General features: G+C 39.8%; 1 protein-coding gene and 1 pseudogene across 1 annotated transcript in view; both read left to right on the plus strand.

Moving 5' to 3' along the window:
* Nucleotides 1-14691: 14691 nt before the first annotated feature.
* TRUB1 (TruB pseudouridine synthase family member 1) overlaps nucleotides 14692-23697 on the plus strand; it is a 38206-nt gene continuing 29200 nt past the window's right edge. Inside the window, exons 1-2 of the mRNA XM_055300158.1 lie at nucleotides 14692-14999; nucleotides 18657-18755. Coding sequence (XP_055156133.1) covers nucleotides 14714-14999; nucleotides 18657-18755 — 385 coding nt within the window. The 5' untranslated portion in view covers nucleotides 14692-14713. The remainder of the gene's footprint in view (nucleotides 15000-18656; nucleotides 18756-23697) is intronic.
* Nucleotides 22339-23195, plus strand: LOC129493716 (small nuclear ribonucleoprotein-associated proteins B and B'-like; annotated as a pseudogene).

The raw sequence follows: 23697 nt of genomic DNA on the forward strand, positions 1-23697 counted from the left end.
GTCTGGAGCAGAACTAAACCACTTGAATTTTTATTCCTCAGGTGATGCAGATGGGCACCATGCACTGAGAACCGTTGCTTTAGGATGTTAGCAGTCATTTGCACCATAGTTTAAATGAGGATCCAAAGAAACGTTTGATAGGGAATGAGGGAACATAACAAGGGCAGTTGTACCAACACTGAAGGGACAAGGCCTTCAGCACTGGAGAGAAGCACAGAAACCTCCAACTTCACCATTCTCCCAGGACCTTGCACTAAGGTTTTAAAGAAACAGAATGTATGAAAACAGACGCTCTAAGTATCCAACCTACTAGGATAATGAATCAGCTGCACCCTTGTCTCAGAGAGGTAGAAATGAAGATGCCATGAAGAAAGGAGAGATAGTTTGGATCTTCTGATACACAATATGAAATCAGCTTGAGTGTGTCTCATTTTGGAAGGCTTATTACATCATGGCCAGCAGTCAAGAGAAGGTCACTGGAGACAAATTCCAGAGGGTGTGATCTGGGTATGTCCAGATATCATTAAAAATTGGGAGATGGTGTTAAACATAGGACACTGCTTCCTTAGGCGATCCCCAGCTGGGGATCATCACTGCTTGGACACAGAGCCAAATTCCGCTCCGGGGTTTGCATAAATGACTCTCACTATGAATGGTATGCATACATGCCAGGAGGGGTCTTAATCTCTGTCTTTGTTTATCACTGACAAAGGAAGATAACTATAGGAATAATTTTTCTCTCTCATATCTTGCCAGAACAAAATAAGATCCATCATCGACCCTAAATAGCCTGTTGTTTATATTGGTAATTTTTTGAAAACTCTTAAAGCTCCACATTCTGTTGTGTTACAGTAATTTCTTCCTCAATTCTTAATTAGAGTATTACTACTTGAAAAATGAACATATTTTTATTGCCAGTAGAATGATAATAAATCTAATACATTTAAACCAGGAATCAAAGACCCACTGAGTTAGGAGGAAATCAAAAGACTGTAAAATGTATCACATCATTTTCCCCTGGGCCATTTGATTCTTCCAGTGTCAGGCTCTGCCTACTATCTTGTCCTGGTGGGCTGAAGGATGCGCGTATTCAAGATGAGGCATTACATTCTACTTAATAATTATACACATAAAATTTTGATGCTTAGGGACTCCTGGGTAGCTCAGCAGTTGAGCATCTGCCTTCGGCTCAGGTGGTGATCCTGGGCCCGGGAATCGAGTCCTGCATCAGGCTCCCTGCAGGGAGCCTGCTTCTCCCTCTGCCTATGTCTCTGCCTCTCTCTCTGTGTCTCTCATGAACAAATAAATAAAATCTTAAAAAAAGTTGTTTTGATGCTTACAGACGTTTAATGCATTGGAAGGGAAAAGACTTTTTATTTTTTAAGGTTTTATTTATTTGAGAGAGAGAGGGAGAGAGTAAGCAAGGGAGTGTGATAGAGGGAGTCTTAAGCAGACTCCATGCTGCCCAGGGAGCCCAATGTGGGGCCTGATCTCATGATCTATGGGATCTTGACCTGAGCCACAAACTGTGCCACCCAGGTGTCCTGCAAAAGCCTTTATTTGGGCCTTTAGTTCATTTATCAGCTTCTAGGACTTATCCTCTTAGATTTAATTTAGGAAGATTTATCCAACTGAAGAATTAATGTTTTAAAAATCAAAATTAAAGTCAACTAAAGAACTTCCTAAACTCAACATGATGAAAATCAGAATTTCTTGTAGGAATGGAGATGAATTATTTAGTGCCCTGGTAAGCCTATATATTTTTTTTTATCTACCCTTTGAAATAAAAGGGAATTACTTCAGAGAAAAGAGGTCATTATCAATTCTATCCAGAGAAGTAAATACCATATTAGGTATTCTTACAGCATGGAGCATTGTAGTATTGCTGATAGGTGAATGTTTTACATTAGTGTCAGTGAAAACTAAAATCTTGCTCTTACTCGAAGTACCAAGCACTTAAAACAATCACAGAAATGCTTTTTTTTTTTTTTTTTTTTGGTTAAGTGCAAGTAAAAAAAAAAAGACACTGTGTTATATACTTCTAGGGAATATTGGAAATGATGATTCTTTCTTTGGAGGAATAAAATGTAGTTTCTCCAAAGGCAATTCTTCCCTACACAAGAGGAGTGAAGAAAAAGGCTGTAGTCTTAAAATAAATCATTGAACACTAATACCCAGTTACAGGTTTTATTACTGTAATCACAAAAGGCCAAAGACCAATATCATTTCCTATAACAGCTGCGGCCCGTTAACAACCATTTAGAAAAGACCACGTTCCAAGAACACACACCAAAATAATTGACGTCATCTGCAAAAAGAAATAGTACTCTGCAGCCTCCATCAGCAATCCTGAACCGTGGAAGTTATAAATAACCTCACTTAAGCCCACACTGCCACTTCTGTCTGTGAAGCAAGCTCTGCTCCACTAGATCGACCTTCTGAATACTGATACCCAACTTCGGTTACACATTAGAAACCACTGACACACTTCCTTTGTATTTGTTCACAAAAAACTGCTAAGCCTGGCTCTTTTTGAAGCTGTGGATAATTTCTAGTTTTCAAGACGATACCAAGTTATGTCATGTTTCTCCACGCAATTAAGTCTTCCAAAGTCACGCCACCTTTTGCTCTGCATGCCTAGCACAATGCTGGGTACATTGCTCAGGGACACTGTGGATGAGCCAGAGTGGATGTCCAATGCCAAATGAAAGATAGTGACCCTTCTTTGCACCCTCATTTGCTACAAACCAAGGAATTTACGTCTCATCCATTCCAATTTCTGCTACTTATAATAAAGCACCTTCTGAAACTCATAAAAAGGAGAGAAATATTGATCTACCCCTACTGGCAGTGCCCCCTTCCTTTGTTTTGCTTTTTCTTCCCTTCCTTCTCTTTTTTTATATCACCTCCTCCTCCCCTTCCTTCCTATTTACTCTCATAAGCATTTATTGGTGGGTATTGAGCTAGTTGCTGAGGCATATCTAAAGAAACGTGTTTTTTTCCCCACAACCTGCTCAGAGGATCCCCTGGTTTAGTGAGCTATCATTTGTAGCAATGATAGCTCCATCTATTGCATGTTGACTTCATTCCTGGTGTATTAAATCATTGTATTTAATCTTCAAACAATCTTGAGAGGAAGTTATTTGACAACACCATGTTACAGATAGGAAAAAATACTCAGGGCAGCCCCGGTGGCCCAGCGGTTTAGCGTCGCCTTCGGCCCAGGGTGTGATCCTGGAGACCCAGGATGGAGTCCCACATGGGGCTCTCTGCATGGAGCCTGCTCCTCCCTCTACCTGCGTCTCTGCCTCTCTCTCTCCCTCTCTCTCTGTCTCTCAAGAATAAATAAAATCTTAAAAAAAAAAAAAAAGCTCAGAGTGCTTATTAACCTACCAAAGTTCACACAGCTACTAAATGATTGATTTGGGATTCAAACTGATCTATTTGGATCCCAAGCCCATGTTTACTCCACAATTATATTCTGTTCCAAGGGAGGGAGCTGGGGGGGGTGGTATTTACCACTACACTAATAAGTATGTGATCTTTCCTCTTCTGCAGAATTATTTCTCTGCATCACAGTTTGATTGCAATTCATAAAGACAAACGCTTAAAGCATGTAAGGATATTTAAAGCACAAAAGGCTATGATTCAGATCAGTGTTACTTAAAGCCTGATCTATAGACCACCACCAGGAGGTGAACCATGTGTTATCTGTCTGTGATGAGATAAACCCAGAAACTGGGAGTAAGCATTTAGGAACTTTTATAGCAATTTGGTACAGTAACAATAGTAATAATTATATAAGATAATAACATACAATAATACATAATAATGATGGTGATAGAATAATAATAATACAATGTAGCATTTTTTAATTTATTTTTTTCTAGTACTCTATTTTTATGGTATTTTAACAAAGTATTAGTCTGCATGAATCTGGTATTTAAAAAAAAAACTGATCCTTCACCACAAACAGTTTGAGAAGCACTGGTTTAGGTCACTGTGAATACAAATAAGCGAAATTTAGCTGCTATTAATAAGCTATCAATATGATTTTCCAGATATACACTAGGATACCCAAAGTAGATCTTTTCTGTTTCCTGCACAGTAAACCGCTAGCTGATTCCTGGGCCTACTACTGTGGCATTTGGGAGAATCAGGCCACTCCAAAGCGCTTCTGCCCTAGAGTTCCTCTAGCAGGTTCCTGGAACAAAGGGAATTTTCAGGAGGTGCTTGATGAATGTTGACTGGAACAATTAGTGACCAGTGACCCATGAGGTAAAAGTCTCTTCTGAGTTTTGACTCATATTTCTTGGTGAAGAAAGAATTAAGTGTTGACACATTGGTGAACCTTCCAGTAATTTTGGTCATGGGACTTAGTGACAGATATCAAAGATACTTTTAAGTGGTGTCATTTACATACTATGTTGATTGGGAGTTGTGCTCCTTACCCTACCTTGGTGGAGTATTTCAGGGAATAATACAAGGCCATGAGATGATCTCAGGGCTCTTCTGTGGACAGAATATAGACATATAATATGGTACTTGTAAGAGACATCCTGGAAAATTTATGTACCCAGGAATCAGAATTGGCTTATTCATGACTTCTAAGGGAAGTCATGCATTTAAGGAGTTGGTTATTGCAACTGATGATAAAATGCTGCTGCTGGCAGAAAATGTTATTTTATGAAAGCTTTTAAAAGAAATCTTTCCCCACGCCCTGAATGATAATATATTTAAGATTTCAATTGCATGTGTCACTTCCTTATTTTCAGAGCTGTGTCCTGGCCATGAAAACATCTTCTGCTCATGGTGACACCTTAACTGAAGTTGATAGGGTTGATTTTCAGCTGGCTGGTGACAAGCATGAATCCTTCATGGAAAAATCTGAGCTATGGAGTTATTGCATGGCTTCCCTGCCCCCAGAGGCCTGCAGTGAGTGCACAAGACTGCTCTTTTATCTGTGACTAAGGAAGCTAACCAGATGACTCAGAGGCCAGGGGAAAACATGCTCTAGGGATTTCTTCTTTCAGATCCTTGAAATGGGAGGAAGATTAATGGCAGGCAAAGTCACACGGCAGATTATAATTCTCTTCAGGCAGGTTACAAAGGTGCACTGACAAACTGTGAGGTGGGGGAGAGGAGGAAAGGAAAAGTCTTAGAGCTGCTTTGAAAGCCATTTATCAGAAAAGAAAATATCTCTTAATAAAATGACACCATATCTCAAAAATCTTACCTGGCATTCCTGTTGTACGCTACAGTGTCAACTAAATATGTCTTCATAGTAATCAGAAAATAGAATTTATGCACAAGAAATATGTAAATATTAGATACATATGTTTAATAAAACAAGCTGGCTTGTTTCAAACACTGGAGTAAAGGAAGGCTAAAATTTCATAGATGGGTGTGCTCATCTATTTGATGAATTACACAGACTGGCAGCTTTATGAGTACTCTAAGTATCTCAGCTTTCTGATAAAATATGGAATATTTATTGTATAATATTGATAGTAGGATCACAGTATTATTCCAAAAAGTGCATGTAAGAGGGAGAGGGAGATGTTCGCCCTGGAATATTTATTACCAAAGATAAATTTGTTGGGTAAGATGGGGTTCAGGATATGCTACCCCTAAATGTGGCACCTTGGCATATTGAATTTCTTAAGCTGAAGACATTTGAGAAAATGGCAGGTGCAGAAAGGTCACTGTGACCTTCCCTTGCTCGTCCTCCTCCCCTGAAAGCTGGAGATAAATCTCCTATGTGAAAAGTACCCTCCCTGAACCAAGAGGAAGGAAGACATTCTTATCACTAAAGACAGAGAATTTGGGACTGAGAAGGCAGTACAAACAAACCTTCTTAAACTCTTATCTTTCTAGCTATTTCTTCATTATGTGCTACCTCTAGCCCAAATCCCTTTGTCTTATCAATTTTTCACAAATTTATTATTTCTTTATCTAAAAGGTATAAAAGCTTCCTGCTCTGGCCACTTCTTCAGGCATTTCTTCTCTTGTGAAGGGCCCTCTGTACATGTAAAAATTCAATACACTTGCAAGCTTTTTTCCTGTTACTTTGTCAGTTTAATTTTCAGATCCAGCCAGGAATCCTAAGAGGATGAAGGAAAACCTTTTCCTCCACTACAGGAGGGATATAACCTTTAGCAGGATAAGCTAAACTAAGTCGATTCAACCATTGACAAGGTGTCATGGTCAATTCACAAACCACGTATGAACTAGGCTCCCATGTTATAGCTTAGGACAGATCAAAGCCCAACAACATTGAGTATGATCTTAACTGTTTTCCTACCTTTCAGAAATTTTGTAAAGGAGAAATAAATTTTATTTTTGGGGAGAATGACCAGGGTGTTCATGGTTAATTAGTGTTTGTTCAAAGTAGGGGAGTAGAATAGGGGGGGGAAGGGAAAAAAAACATTTATTGTTGAAAGAAGATGTGGATGCAGGTTAGAACTTATTCTTGAGGTTCTTAAAATAGTTTGTAGAGTAATGAAGGTATATTACATGTAATTCAATGTTAAATAGTAAAAAGTAATTTTAGAATTTCATAGTCAAGCTTCACTTGTTCTGAAATGTTTATCCATACCTAAGATTAACCACAAGAATCAAGAAATTTTTGAAGCCCGAGCATATCTGCATAATCAAGAAACTTAGGAGGACATGTCTTGGCTCCAAAAATAAGAACATATTTTTATTTTCTACATTAGCCAAAACATTCAGATATTTCTAAAATTGTAGAATAGATACCAAATCACAGATTAGAAGGAAGGTATCCAAACATTCTTCAGGCCCGCCCACCCCTCAAGTCAATCGTACGTTTAAAAACTGGTAAAATATTTAAAAGGAAGATCATGATTTTCTAAATTCAATTAAGTAGTAATAGGAAAGGTTGAAGCCTTCGGGAGTTTTCAGATAACAAATGACGGGGGGGGGGGGGGGGGGGGTAAATCCTTCTTCCTCTGTCAGCTTCTAAGCATAGTCCAGGCTAAATAAGAGGCTCTTCATTCGACCTGTTAATGGGAAACATCCATCACCTCTGAGTCCAGCCTTAAAATGGTCCTCAAGTGGAGACCGTTATTAAATGTTTAAAGAAAACTGAAGTCACAGAATGACATTTCCCCAGCTTATGATAGCATAGATTAATCAATGCAGACAATTTGTACATTATCTTTGGAATGTGAATATAGAATGGTTTTAAATATTCCAACTCCTCAGAGCCTATTTAAAAACAGATACTGATGATACTTTCTCCATGCTGTTTATAAATGACTTTATTTGCACCAGTGGTCAATATGAACGTTATTTCATGTGCCTATCACAGAGCAAATACATAATAAACATTTGTTGAACGAACAAATGAACAAATCAATGTTAAGCAACATAAAAACAATCAGATCTGCAGTGTTACTTTGGCAGCATTAAAGATACCATTGGATGGATCCTAACGAAGCCTGTTCTATTGTGTTTGTAATTTACCTAATGTATATAGTCACACATATTGTGTTTACATTAGATTATAAATATTTATATTATTAATGTCATTTTATACAAATTTAATATTTATTATTGTGGATATTGGTGTAATTTGAGAATTTATTCAATGTATATAGATAAATTGTATACATTGTAGGGAATCAATTATATCCTTTGAATAAATGTTCTGAGAGCTCAGGAGTAATTACAATCATCTTTTTTTTTAAAGATTTATTTATTTATTTATTTATTTATTTATTTATTTATTTATTTATTTATTTATGATAGACATAGAAAGAGAGAGAGAGAGGCAAAGACACAGGAGGAGAGAGAAGCAGGCTCCATGCCAGGAGCCCGACGTGGGACTCGATCCCAGGACTCCAGGATCACGCCCTGGGCCAAAGGCAGGTGCTAAACCGCTGGGCCACTCAGGGATCCCCCCCCCAATTTTTTTCCCCACTTTTTTTTTATAGATTTATTTATTTATTTATTTATTTATTTATTTATTTATTTATTTATGATAGACATAGAGAGAGAGGCAGAGACACAGGAGGAGAGAGAACCAGCAATGATCTTTTTATGGACCTAAAAAGCAAGAAAATGTCAAGTATTTTTATTTTATACATTGTAAAATATTTCTATCATCTTGAGTCTTTCTGTATCATGTCCTGTCTCTTCTATCTCTTTGCTCTTAAAATTTTTCACATTTGTTTAATCTAAACTGCTACATTGGGAATCCCTGCATGGAACCTGCTTCTCCCTCTGCCTGTGTCTCTGCCTCTCTCTCTCCTCTGTGTCTTTCATGAATAAATAAATAAAATCTTAAAAAAAAAGAAACCCTGATTTCAAATTTAAATAAATAAATAAATAAATAAATAAATAAATAAATAAATAAATAAATAAATAAAATAAACTGCTACATTGTGGGGAGAGAGGGTATGCGGCTTCTTTTTGCTTATTACTATGAAATTGTCCCTTTTTTATAGAGAGGTCCTGTAAGCCAGCTAATGCATTGGCAGGTGAACTAACTTTTACTGCCAAATGAGTCAGCTGAGATGGGAACATTAATTTATTTGAATGGACATGAATTGACAATGTCATAAAGAGATATTGGTATAGCTTAATAGAATAAACTGTCAGGAAAATGTAGGTTGGGTATGATGTGATTGGCAAGCATCAAGAATGTTTTCATGTTCACAAGTGCCTCTTCTTCCTCATCTGTACTGCTGTGTCTTGGATTCATCTACCGAATTGCAAATACTCCTGGAGGAACGACACCTACAACTATCATCAAGTGTTAATATTAGATTAAAATTGCTGATGTTCAGATGTTTTGACCTATGTAAGTAGTATTTTTATTTGATTCAACATCATACCTTCTTAGAGATAGTTCATGAGATTACCTTGTTATTGAACTGAGAAGAGAGGGGACAAGAAATCTCTGAGACAGGAAAAGATCTGGAGTATGAAGTACTGCCTAGAGTCAGCTGTATTATCTGGACCTATGACACCTCCGTCATTCTGGGCATAATGATTCCGTTATTGCTTCCAAGATTCTATATCTTATATAGCCATTTTATATTTATGTAAAGTTTATAGTGCACTCATGTAAGGCTTGATGTACACTGAAATCCCCCAAGCATTTTCATTTAGGTTGATTCAAAGCCACGTTTTCTAGGACTTGTCCCTGAGAATTGGTTTTTATCATCTAGAATTTAATGTTCACCTCTATAAAAATCATTTTAATTCAGCTTAGTTCTCTAGCCCCTACAATCTCTTAGTGCTTATGGAATACTGGGTTAAGATTTTGGACTTTGGAGTCAGGCAAACCTGGATTCTACTAAGTCTAACTGCTACTTGTTGGTTGTTGGATCTTTAACAAACTGCTTACTCATTTTGAGTCTTAATTGACTCATCTTTACATGCCACTAATACTTCTCAGAGTCATTAAATGAGTTACATGTGGGTTAGATGAATTATTGTGCTAATTCTGCACTTTCCAAAGAAGAGGCTAGTCCTTGACTAATGCCCAGGGCATAACTTCTCACTCCTTGGTATATCCTGCCTGATAAGAATGTTTTAGTATGCCTGAGGTCTTGGGCTATAATGTATCAGTTGGACAAGAAAGTTTGTGCTAACAAGACGACTTAGAGCACCTGTTCTTGTACTTCTGAGGCCCAGGGCCACTTGTTAATTTGTTTTCTGGGGGGCTGGAGACTGAACAGCTAAGGTCAGTCATGTAGGTACTCTATGCCTACATGCTGGATCCCCAATTCAAACCCTGGATACCAAGGCTCAGGAGAGCTCCCCTGATTAGCAACACTTCACATATGTTGTCACATTTTTATTACTGGGAGAATTAAGTGCTGTCCTTGTGACCCTACTAGGAGATGATAACTGGAAGCTCATGCCTAGTTTCTTCTGGTGCCTTCATGCTAAGTGCCTTTTACTTTTTGCTGAGTTTAATCTGTATCCTTTCACTATAATAAACTGTGACCATGAGTATAACTGCTTTCTTGAATTCTATGAGTCCTTCTAGAGAACCCATTCTGAAGTTGGTCTTAGGGACCCCCACATATCCATGTATGCTCTGCTAGCTATATATCCTTGGTCAAATGCTCTAACCTTAATTTCATTTTCTCATCAGTGGATGGAGATTATAATATGTATAGTAGCTACCTTGTAGTGAAGTTCTGGGACCCAGCCTATACTTTATTTTCAACTAGTGCAGAAATGTCTACTTCAAAACTCTTCACCCCTCATGGACCTCATTCGCCTCTTATCAGTGGCTGACTTTTCCCATTTTCATCCAAAAATCATCTCCTTGATGGAAAAGTCAGGTAAAATAGGATCTTTGCTTGAGTTTTGTCACCTGATTGGCCTCAAGTAGTAAACTGACCTTTCTTGATCTTGTTTAAAAGTTCCTTTTTGTTTTCTTTTTAATCTCTGGAATTCTTAAATTTTTTTCCCATTCCTGAATCATTTGGACTTTAACTTTTCTGACCTTACTCCTTCCTACATGTGTGTGATAGTATCTGCCCCTTCTTTAAAAATATGTGATGCTATCTACCCCTTCTTTAAAAAAAATCCTTGCTTAATCAAAAATTTTACATTATTGCTACTACTTTTCCTAATTATGAAACTTATGATCCAAATTAAAACATTAAAAATACTTATACCTTAGAAAATAAACCCTTTTTTAGAAGTCTAACTATAAAGAAACCACAAATGTGTTTTCTTTAAATAACTTAGTTCACAGCAGTTTCTTATTCAATCACTGGCTTCTTTAATTATCTTCCCTATTAGGATAATTTCCTTCTCTGTTAGGATAATCTGAAATGGCAGAGACAGAATATTTTTTTGGAGAGTTTTTCAGCTCTCTCAAATTTCATGTAATGAAACATGCCCATCTGTTCTCTGATCTTTTAAAAATATGCCTTTCTCAAGGCCATGGTATAGGTTTGAGCATCTCCAGCTTTCCCTTCTTGGTTATCAGGAACACCCTTTTGTGCTTCACTTTTAAAATGAGGGTCTCACATTATATGGTCTAGAAGTTCTCATCAAGCACTGTTTGCTTCTTTTTAAAAGATATTATTTATTCATTTGAGAGAGAGAGGTCATAGGTGAGAGGCAGAGGCAGAGGGAGAGGGAGTAGGAGACTCCCCACTGAGCAGGGAGCTGGATGCAGGGCTTGATCCCAGGACCCTGAGATCGTGACCTGAGCCAAGCACAGACGTCTAATCGACTGAGCCACCTAGGCAGCCTCCAAGCACTATTGTCTATGTTTCTACCATCTGCAGGAAGTTGTATAGATGAGCAACAATTGGAGGAGCCTTTGCAAAGAACAGCTTTCCCAAGCATCCTTGCCTATGGCAAGGATCAAAGAAGTGCCCCAAGAATGCAACCATGGTGGAGTCAATGACAGATTTGGAATCAAACCTGACAGTATTATCAATTTTTAAGTCTCATTAATTAACAACCCTTGGAGGGATTGGGTAGTTGAAGGCAGCATGGAAGCTGGTCTAGAAAGTTGGGGTTTTATTATATAGCACGAGGTGATCATTTTCTCTTTGCATCAGTTCCATACATACAAAAAAAAAAGGAGATAAAAGCACTGTGGTAAGCTACACTTGGAATATACATCTATTATCTTATGTATTTAGCACTTTACTTTTCTGGAAACTGGCACTAACTCCCCTTTATTTACATGGTTTCTGCTGGATATGCCATGTTTATTCATTCAGTTATTCAACAACTATTTATTGAGTGCTATGTGTGACACTATTCCAGGCCCTAGAGACATAGCAATGAAAAAAATATACAAAATTCCTCATCGAGGGATCCCTGGGTGGCGCAGCGGTTTGGCGCCTGCCTTTGGCCCAGGGCGCGATCCTGGAGACTCGGGATCGAATCCCACATCGGGCTTCCGGTGCATGGAGCCTGCTTCTCCCTCTGCCTATGTCTCTGCCTCTCTCTCTCTCTCTGTGACTATCATAAATAAAAAAAAAACAAAACAAAAAAACAAAATTCCTCATCGAGCTTATGTTCTGATGGAGGAAATAAGACATTAAATGAAATAAGTAACTATTTGGTACGTCACATAAAATGTGCCATGGAGAAAAATCAAGCAGGAAAGTGAACAAGGAAAGACAAAGAGACAAAGTGAGAGAAGCACTATGTTTTTTGTAGGTGGCCAGGAGGGACTTCATCCAGGATATTTTTGGAATTAGATCAAAACAGGATGGTTTAAACCAAGACTGTGGAGTAGGGGCGGGGGGAAGCCTGGTAGAAGCAAAAGAGAAGCATGAGACACAAGAGAATAGCAGGAAGAGTGGAGAGAGAACCTGAGACAGAATTTTCCAGGTTCTGCATAACATTCCGGTATACTTCTGATAAATCCTTTTTCAAAAATCCTTCTGATATATTTTAAACTGGATCAGTTTCTGTCACTCTGAATCAAAGAATCCTAACTCATACACGTTAAGTAAGATAACTTGTAAATTCAAGGCTTGCTCAATGTGGGAGACATTGGTTACATCAGAGAACCAGAGCTTGATGCTTCTGATGCCAAGAGTACAGATTTAATAGCAGAGTAGAATTAATTTTGCTGTTCCCTAGCATTCCAGAAATAAAATGTGCAAGAAATATCCATTTTCCTGTTTTTTTTTTTCCCCAAGTTTTTCTCTAAATCTGGTTAGTTAACATATATGGTAAAATTGGTTTCAGGTGTATAATTTAGTGATTTATCACTTACATATGACACCCAGGGTTCTTCTGTTATCTTTTAATTGAACCAACTCTGATTCTATATTGGCATTGTGGAAAATTCAAATGGAAGCATTATATTTCATCTCTATTTCTGTTCTCCCTCCACTCTCTCCACCCTGGAGTCACAAAATAATTAGGGAATCTTACGGATGTCTAGACCAGTGGGAAAAGGCCCTCTAATCTCTAAGTCATTATTGTACAGTCCTGCTTTAAACTTTCTCTTAAGGTTCCTGGCTCTCTGCTTTTCACCATGAGGTGAATCCAGAAATCTGTGCTAAGGCTAAAGGATACTTTGCTCTCTAGGGTGCAGTCAGCCCTTCTGAAGTTGTGACACTTTCCTGAAAAAGAGAAATCTTGAAGCAGGATCAAGTATCCACTCAGGTAATAATGGTACCTGTAAATCACTCATTCTCCTTTTCTCTCTTTTTTCTCAAAATAATTCTATTCTCTTCTGGCCTCCAAAGCACTTACATGCATAATGTTTTCATTTAGCTTAGACTTTTAGAATAAACCATAAGAGTAAGAGACTCCCACTTCCAATTCAGCTTTTTAGCTTGCAAAAACTCCCCAAAGATTTTTTTTTTGGCTTTTCTTTTTGTGGCATAATATACATAACATAACATATTCCATTTTAGCCATTTTAAGTATACATTTCTGTGGCACTAAGTACATTTACATTGTTGTATACCCCAGAGATTTAATGAAGGACTGCCGAACTGATTGAAATGGGGAAGGATGAAAATATAGAAATGAATACTATATTTGAAACATTGTTTTTTCAAGTGTTTGTTGAGTGAATGGGGCAAGTTCCATAATTGGTAATTTTGAGCAGCAAAGAGGCATCATTAGCATCGTAGGTTTTAAGGTACAAGAGGATGATGAGGAGAAAGGGTGGCTGTAAGAAAATGTGGGGTAACAATGAAGACCAACATTATCTTTCTCACAATACTCATAATGCTATTTGATGTATCTGAAGGAGAGTAAAATGAAGAGATTTTCTCCACTCTGTCTACCAGCATCAGAACAATATTACTGAATTTGATGGGGGTTGTAAATAACTTCCAGAGAGAAAGTCTCAAATCGAAAGTAAAGCTTAATTTTACGAATTGCAATAATGCCTTTTGATATCTAAGCAATGGATTACTAAGGGATGCAATCCACATTAGAGTTAGTATTAAAAATCTTAAACTTGTTAAGAATTACAGCAGGGGTAGACCAGTGGGAAAAGGCCCTCTAATCTCTAAGTCATTATTGTACAGCAGAGGGTGGGGTGGACAGAAATGCATCAAAATAAGCCCAAGTGATTTAGTATTGGCTTGGCCTAGAAGTTTCTTTTGGGAATTTGAAGAACTCGTATCAATTTATTCATTCTGAAATATTTAGTTAAGTACCTATCTGTGTGAGGCAGTGGGGATACAGCAGTGAACAGGTAAATGGTGAATCGCACTTAGGTGTATTTTAATTCTGAATCGTGAATCCAAGGGCACGATGAATCGAATCAAGCAGGGAACTGAGGGAGCTATGATTCTTCACAAACCGCAGCAAAATCAGTATTTTAAGTTTTCTATTCTTGGAAGCTGGGTCCTCTTAGTTCTGGAAGGTGGGTGGGCAGTGGGATGTAAAGAGACTGCCCGCCGAATATATACACACATAGACTTCGTGTTTGGGTTCAGGAGGTTTGGGACTGGAACTCCAAATTACACCTGCAGTACTGAACTCACCCGACCCAGGAGGCAGGTAAGATTACAGGAGGAAAATGACTCCATCAGGGCCCTCGCAAGGCATTGCCATTTCAGCACGCAGGAGAAGGCCATGGACTACAATTCCCACACGCCCCTGCGGCCGCCCCTCCCGGCGGCAGAGCTCCGAAGCACGGGAAAGATGGAGGGACGTCGGGCGCACTCCTGTTGCGTCACTAGAGTGCGACCCCAGAGACGAACCAGGTGTGGGCTCCAAAAGTATGGCAGCTACCGAGGCGGCGGTGCTATCGTCGTCATCTTTGGAAACAGACTCGGCCCTGGTCCCTGAAGCTGCAGGAACCCCCGCCGCAACGGCCGCCACCTCCCCAGCGACGGCTGCAGCCGCGTCCGTGGCGGCCGCTGCCAGGACCGGGCCCGACGCCAGGGTCTCCAAGGCCGCTCTGGCTACTAAGCTGCTGTCCCTGAGCGGCGTGTTCGCCGTGCACAAGCCCAAAGGGCCCACTTCAGCCGAGCTGCTGAATCGGCTGAAGGAGAAGCTGCTGGCAGGTACTGCAGCCCGGGTGGGGACCAGGCCGAGGCGATGGCCGCGACAGCGGAAGCCGCCGGGAGCCAACGGGCTTTTTTTTTTTTTTTTTTTTTTTTTTTTTTTTTACGCGCTTGTGGCTCAAGAAGTCCAAGGAGGGGAAAGGAGGGCTGAGCCCCGGAGTAGCTCTGGGCCGAAACCCGGGGCCTCTCGGGCTTGGACTTGCCCCGGCGTGGACTCCTCTAGCCTAGGTGGCCGTTGTTCTCACGGGAAGAACAAAAAACAAAGCACAAGACCCCCGCACGTACACGGAGACGCCTCCGTCCTTGGGCAGGCGGACCACAGTCTGCAGTCCCGCCGCCGCCCGGGCGCCTTTGCATTGGGCTCCCGGTGATGCACCCCCTCCGGAAGGAAGCCCGGCCTCGCCCCCCCCCCCCCCCCGCCCCCAGACCTGCATTCTTAAAAATAGTTTGGAAATGCAGATATTACTCAAGTAACCAAGACTTTAACCTGCAGTGATTTTCCCGTAACGGGCATGAGCCCCCCCTCCCCCCTTCTCCCTCCTTGTACAGAGGTAGGTTCCCGATGCCTACCGGGCCACGATTGGGATTGGGACATTCTGGTGGTTGTTTTTTTTAATTTTATTTTATTTTTATTTTTTAGGAAACCATGTTTAATCTGCACCCCTCAGGTGATTCTGGTGTAAGTGGTCTGTGGACCACATTTCGAGGAACACTGAGTATAATTTAAGAGCATTCTTTTTGTTGTTTTTTTTCTTTTTTTCATGTACACCGGGGGAATATTAGAAAAGCCTGAAGAATCTCTCAGTTCGTCAGCCCGGTAGAGTATTTCAGGCAGTGGCATCAAGGAACCTTAGTTTTTTGTTTTGTTTTGTTTTGTTTTTTGTTTGTTTGTTTTGGACACATATAAGAAGCCAAATCTATGTAGAGATGTGAAGATGAAAGATACTATCTTTTCTCTTGACTGAGCTCATAGCAGAAATTTCTGCAGACATTGGTGATAAAACTATTTAGCTGCATATTCAGAACCCTCCTGAATTTGGCCCTGGCTTGTATTTCTGTTGAAAAACAGTAAAGGAAATTTCTTCCTCCCCCTCCCCCCCTCCCCTCCCCCTCCCCCTTGTCCTCCTTTCCCCTCCCCCTCCTCCTACTCCCCCTTTAATGATTTATTTATTTATTTATTTGAAAGAGAGCGAGCACTTAAGCAGGGGGAAGAGGCAGAAGGAGAGGGAGGGGATCTCAAGCAGACTCCTCCACTGAGCGCCTAGCTACAAGCAGGACTTGATCTCAACATCCTGAGATCCTGACCTGAGCCGAAATCAAGAGTTAGCCACTTAACAGACTGAGCGTCCCCCCCCCCCAGGCACCCCAAGAATTTTATTTTTTACATTGTTCAGTGTGCCTTGGCAAACTTCATACTTTTTTTTTTAATGCGAGAGCAAATTCTAGGAATTTGTTGAATAAAATGGAAGCAGTACAGATTCTAATGTTTCATGGGCAATAGGCACGCTCTTGCAGATGTTTAATTCCAATGTTATATCTACTCGTTCTTTTGTTACGTTTTCCTTATACTTTGTTACCTATAAGTATGGGTCATATAAGGGATGTTGAAGGGAAGAATTGAATTAAGACCAAGCTTTGTGGTATCATCAGAGTTGTTTCCTATATAGAATTGCTTTCGTTTGGCCTGATTTGTTAGGTGAACTATAGCTTTTTTGATCCTCAAAGTAATGATTACCATTCTTTCTCTCAGATAGGTTTCTGATAGGATCAAAGACATAGCCTGGCCTTCTGGTTCATCTGCCTCTAACAGCTGATGTTTCTTGTTGAAACTTGGTTAAAACATTGTTTCAAGGCTGTTGCTAGGCCATCCTCTAGAAGCCTCTCACCCAGATGCAGACGTTCTTATTACTCCATTTCTGTATTGCTTTCATTGGTCTATTCTATATTTATGTTAGCTGGACCAGGCTTTCTCAAATGCCATTGTAACCAGCTGTTAGAATTGCCTTGGAAGGTAATTCTTGTAAAAGATACAAATTACAAAGCCACACATTCTGATGCCAGTTAGGTTTGACACCCACCGACCAAAGCCACTCTTATTAATGGTCATAGCCTCCTTTAACACTTATGGCCTCTCCTTATATTGATTCATGTTGTGCTAAAAATCCTCGCCCTTTTTTTGTCTATAGGAATCTTTCAAGGCCCCAAACATCAGAATTTTGTAGCTAGAAAAGACGTTAAGAAATATTCTTCCATAAATGTTACCAATAGGGTGAGCCAGATTACATTACATTTACATTTACATTATATTTACAGATTACATTACATTACATTTCCAGTGTAGTAGAGGTGGTAGGTATGTCTTTGAACTAGAAAGCGGTAAATTTGGACGCAAAGAGGCGAAGTAGATTTGTGGGCCTTCATCCTCTAAGAAGTGTCAAGGTGAAAAATACAGAGAGTTCTCCAAAAGTTTTCTATAAATTTATAGATGAGAGATCCATAATGAATTGCAAGTGAAAGGTGAAGGGTTTGAAGCCTGGGCCTGTCCTTATGGGCTTGTGCTAAAGCAGACAGCCGTGCCCTTCCCAGCATGGTGATATAATTAGAGAGTGGCATTAGGACTGAGTTCCAGACAGACTGTGTTCTGTAATTATGTGGTTGGGCCAGGCAACCCAGCACATCCTTTTGGTCATCTATTCTGGCTTCTCCATTATTGCTTTGCTTCCCTTCTTTCCTTTGTCCTCTCTTTTCATTTTCTTCTGCTCTGTTTTTTATCTTCTCCGTGTCAGTGGTTATAAGGGAAGTTTGGTGGGCTTGGGAGATGTAGATCAATAGAATAGAACTGTTCTCTCCTTTCTCATTTGAAGTTCAGTAGCCAATATTATGTCAATGTATAGATATATATTTAACAGTAATAATGATGATAATAATAATAATAACTTATTGTCAGAGTGCCTTGTAATTTCCAAAGCACTTTCAGATAACTATTTCAGTTGATCTTTACAATAGGAAGATAAGATGGTCCAGATTAGAATTTTCTTTTCTTTTTTTTTTAATCTAAATGCTTCAGAGTTTAAGAGGCAATTTAACTGTTGCCTACTTCCCACATAACCTTTTGTTAAGCTTAGCTTCCTGAAGGAATTGAGGGTTTTGATTTGGAGAGAAGGGCAACAAAAATAGATAGTTTGGGAACTTCATGTTCTTAGAAGTAGCCTTGTGAGAGGTACTCCTGACATTAGGTAGCTGGGGGGTACCAGCAAAGAATACCAGGAAATAGAGAATTAGAAATGAAGTCAAGAACTTTTAAAACTAGCTATAAAAACTAACTTCTTTTCATTATTCCCTGACATCCACTACTACTAGGAATTTTTAGGGTTTTCAGGGCTAGCCTAGATATTTGCTCAATGTGTAAAAAAACTTTTTTTTTTCCTGTTAGAAAATGAATTCTAGTTTCTAAATAACTAATTTTGGAATACTATTTCTTTGTAATTTAGGGAGTGTCTGCACATTTTTAAGTCTGTTCTTTGCTAGTAATGTTATCTTAATCTGTTAACTTTGTACAATATTTTTTGTTTTGAATATTCCATCCCTCCTATATTTATGGAGATCTTACTTCATTTGTCTACTAATTGCCATTTCTCATCCCAATTACTCTCATAGAAGCTGGAATGCCTTCTCCAGAATGGACCAAAAGGAAAAAGCAGACTTTGAAAATTGGACATGGAGGGACACTAGACAGTGCAGCCCGAGGAGTTCTGGGTAAGAAATATGAATGGAAGCTTGATGTAACTATCACTTATTATAGAAAGAAATATTGAGAACAGATAAAGCCATGCTGTTTTCAGTCTACTTTGGAGTATTTCAGATCTCCATGGATTTATAATGCCATCTTCTAAAGAAGCCCTTAGAATGGCACAAGATATACAAAGCTATTAGAAATAGTCACTTGTGTGTGTAGATAGGGCTTTGAAAAAGGGTTTGTGTCTGTAAAGAAAAGAGTTAATGCAGTAGGTCTGAAATCACTATTTTTAGAAAGGCCTGCTTGCATGGCTTGCCCTTGGCAGGCACCTGGAAATTTGGATTTTGAGAGTGTTCCCACCCTTCTCTATCTTTTGACTGGTTTGCTGTGCCTTGGCTCTTGGTGTGAACAGTGTGGTGTATGGTGACCACCTGCTTTCCTTTTAGAAGTCTGAAATTTTGCAGTCCCACTTAGGCAGGTGTGCCTGAGTAATCATCTTCAGCCTCTCCAATTAGGAACTTTGAGAACTGAATTTCTGATGGACTTCCCTGAGTAGGAGCATTGCCCATGTGTTGCTGCTTTTTACATTTTAGAGAAAGGAGCATGCTCAAGTGTCCTCTGTCATAGGAGAAGAGAAAATAAGAAAGCCTGTGTGTGGATTTCACTGGTGTTTTTTCCATTATGATCTTGCTATGTAACATTACTATGTCACTGTGGTAAGTCTTCACTGTGTATGAATCTTGGTGTTAGGGATTCCTGACAAGATATTTGACTCTTATTTTTGCCTATATCAAATTTAATCTCTGAGATCAGCCCTCTTGAGAAAGTGAGCCGTATGGTTCCTGAGAGAAAGTAACACTTTCTTTGGAAGATATAGTGAGCATTATTGCTTGTGGAGGCAGATTGGTGGAATTGATTGATAAGAGAAAAAGCATTTATCCTTTTTTCTTCCCCTCCTCCCTCCTCCTCCCTCTCTTCCCTCCCTCCTCCTCCTTCCTCCTCCTTCCTCCTCCTTCCTCCTCCTTCCTCCTCCTTCCTCCTCCTTCCTCCTCCTTCCTCCTCCTTCCTCCTCCTTCCTCCTCCTTCCTCCTCCTTCCTCCTCCCTCCTCCTCCCTCCCTCCCTCCTCCTCCTCCTCCTCCTCTTCTTCTTCTTCTTCCTTCTTCTTCCTTCTTCTTCTTCTTCTTCTTCTTCTTCTTCTTCTTCTTCTTCTTCGTTGTCGTCGTCGTCGTCGTCTCTGGTAGAGGTTCTAAAGTTTGCAGATTGCTAAAGTGTGTATCCAAAGGCTAGGGTATGTTTTACAATCTTTTTATATAACTCTATCTATAGTCTCAGAAGTACATATGTTGGGTTTCTTGTTTCCACATCCTAGAAACAAACTTCTGTAGGACAATACTTACTTTTTACATGGTCTGGTGTTTGGTAATTTATTCTATTTCATTTTTTTTAATGTTGATAATCCACTAAATTGATTTCATGATGCTCTAATAGGTTGTGATTCATGGTTTATAAAATACTGTGCTACAGTGTCCAATCCATTTTATTAGCGCTAAAAAAATTTGATACAAACATTAGATACAAACCTGGTCTAAGCTATCCAAAGGAAATGAGTGCTTATTTGGAAGAAAAGGATAATGTTGGTGAAGAAAATTCTGTTTTTCAAGAAAGTTAGAAATAATGTTTGATTTTGCACTTTCTAAGATTACAGGAAAAATATTTTTACCGAAGATTTAAATAAGTTAAAAAAAAACACAAGGAAATCCATTTTCCCGAATTAGAGAACTTGAATAGGCAAATTCTGACAACTTAAAGTTATTGTTTCCTACTGTAACTAATGATAATCATTTAATGAGCAACTTGCTAAGTGTGAAGTCTTTCAATTAGGACATGCATGACTTATATACTTAAGTCTTCTTTTTAAATCTATAAGGTAGGTGTTATTATTCCTAATCTTACAGAAGAAGAAATGAAGACTCAAAGAGAGTGCATTGTCATAGTTTGTAGCAGGGTCAGGGTTTTGAGCCAGATCTGCTCAGTTCTAGAGCTTCTGCCCTAACTTGGTGTGGCAAGTACCTGGGCCTCCTGCCCTCCTCCCCTGCCCATTGCAGGGTTACCTAGCAGTCACAGTATTCTTTGCTATTGGTCCTAAAAGTGACTTCAGTTTTTATTAGTTCAGCAGTCCTTAAGTTGAAGCCTATTTGTGGTAACCATTCTGTTCTACTGTTTTCCAAGGCACAGCACCAAAAATATAAGAGGAGACAGGATAAGGTCTGCTGTTGATTTACATATAGACCAATTGTATTAGTTTCTGGTGGTTTTTATTCATTGGTATGCAGAAAATAGTGATATTCAAGGCGATGAATAAATAAGTTTATTTTTTACCCTACAGCTAAGGGATTTTGTTGAAATTTACATTTTAGTCTTATGAAAGCCTGGCATTTGACTAAGATTTGTATGGGTGGAAGAAAATGCATTGGAAATAATTTCCTATTTGGAGGCTTAATTTGTATTTATCACCCAGGGACTTTATGATGATATAATCTGTGCATATGTCAAATTTATTAATTTTTCTTCTAATACCTGTAGTTCCTGATGAGGAAAAAAATTTTTTTAAATGTAGGTATTTTGTCACAGAATAAAGAGTATTTGTTATTTAAATTAGTAGTTCTGGAGACCATTAGAATTTGATTTTTGCTCTATCGTAGAATAAACACTGTGTTATCATCCTCATGAGTTTGTGAACTAGCTGCTTTATTTACCAAATACAGCCTGGGAAAGTCTATAAATAACCTCTCTGAATCTCCACTTGTTTATCTCTTGAAAGGGTAATATCTACTATAACTCTCAGTAGGTTTATTGAAATATGAAAGAAAGATCTATAATACACAGATATATGCTATACTCTGTTAAGTGCTTTATAAAGGCATTTTTTAAAAAACTGAACCTGTGTGCAAAAAAATATACTTTTACTTTCAACATGTAGACTGTTTTTGCTGGAGTTTTCCTGTGCAATATTAATGGTACAGATTCAAGAATTTAGCTGACAATTTAAGATATAATCTGAAATTTGGGTTTATAATTCTATTAATGGAATTAATCATCTTTCAAGATGATTGCAAGGGTGTTGGAGAATTAGGTAAATGGCAATAGAAACTTCTAACTGCAAAAGCTTTGGAATTACATGTATCATACCCTTGCCTGTTCCAAAGTGGCTTTCCTCATTTAAAAAAGTCTGTCTTGGGATCCCTGGGTGGCGCAGAGGTTTAGCGCCTGCCTTTGGCCCAGGGCGCGATCCTGGAGACCCGGGATCGAATCCCACGTCGGGCTCCCAGTGTATGAAGCCTGCTTCTCCCTCTGCCTGTGTCTCTGCCTCTCTCTCTCTAACTGTGTGCCTATCATAAATAAGTAAAAAAAAAAAAAATAAAAAAATAAAAAAATAAAAAAAAATAAAAAAGTCTGTCTTATGATTTGAGAATAGAATACTGGGGCATTTGGATAGGTTTGGAGACAGTTTTTTACAGAGAAATATTTAAGCACAGAAAATTTGGGAGATAGAGAAAGAGAGTGGTATTGTGAGGGGAATTGGAGCCATCAGAACCACCACCATGACTGTGGGAAAGAGCAGCAAGATGCTGCAACACATCGATTATAGGATGAGGTGCATCCTACAAGATGGCCGGATCTTCATTGGCACCTTCAAGGCTTTTGACAAGCATATGAATTTGATCCTCTGTGACTGTGATGAGTTCAGGAAGATCAAGCCAAAGAAGTCAAAACAAGCAGAAAGAGAAGAGAAGCAAGTCCTCGGTCTGGTGCTATTTCCGGGGGGAGAACCTGGTCTCGATGATGGTAGAGGGACCTCCTCCCAAAGATATGGGCATTGCCCAAGTGCCACTTGCTGGAGCTGCTGGGGACCCAGGGATCGGCAGGGCTGTTGGCAGAGGAATTCCAGCTGGTGTTCCGATGCCCCAGGCTCCTGCAAGACTTGAGGGCCAGTCGGAGGGGTTGATGGACCATCCCAGCAGGTGATGACCCTGCAGGGAAGAGGCACTGTGGCTGCTGCTGCAGCTGCTGCCACCGCCAGCATTGCAGAGGCCCCGATCCAGTACCCACCTGGCCTTGGGGGTCCTCCCCCACCTATGGGCCAGGGAACCCCGCCTCCAGGCATGATGGGCCCACCACCTGGCATGAGGCCTCCCATGGGCCCTCTGATGGGGATTCCTTCCAGTTGAGGAACTCCGATAGGGATGGGCATGTTCCTGCCAGGGGTGCAGCCCCCTTCCCCGGGCAGCGAGGCCTCCTTCGACCCTTGGCCCACAGAGTTATGGAAGTAGCTCCACAGAGGCGTGGGCCCGATTACCACAGACATGTTTGTTATGCCGTTGTTCTCAGAGTCTCACAGGATTGTTTGGTTTCCCTTTTAGGGCCCCCTCCCCCAGAAATGCGCTCACCAAGGCCTTAGACTCATCTTGGCCCTCCTCAGCTCCTTGTCTGTTTCCCGTCAGGCTCTGCATAGTCCTTTTATTTCCTTGTTGTCTGTGAAACTGATTCATAATAAACTCTTAAGAATATTAAAATATGGGGCAGCCCCAGTGGCTCAGTGATCTTGGAGACCCGGGATCAAGTCCCACATTGGGCTCCCTGCATGGAGCCTGCTTATCCCTCTGCCTGTGTCTCTGCCTCTCTCTCTCTCTCTCTCTGCCTCTTATGAATAAATAAATAAAATCTTAAAAAAATATTAAAATATAAATAAATAGGGCAGCCCGGGTGGCTCAGTGGTTTAGTGCCGCCTTCAGCCCAGGGTGTGATCCTGGAGACCCAGGATTGAGTCCCACATCAGGCTCCCTGCATGGAGTCTGCTTCTCTTTCCCTGTGTCTCTGCCCCTCTCTCTCTCTCTCTCCTCATGAATAAATAAATAAAATCTTTAAAATAAATGAATAAATAATCGTGAGACGGTGCATGG

Source organism: Nyctereutes procyonoides, unplaced genomic scaffold (assembly GCF_905146905.1).
Source record: "Nyctereutes procyonoides isolate TBG_1078 unplaced genomic scaffold, NYPRO_anot_genome, whole genome shotgun sequence".
NCBI classification, from domain to species: Eukaryota; Metazoa; Chordata; class Mammalia; order Carnivora; family Canidae; genus Nyctereutes; species Nyctereutes procyonoides.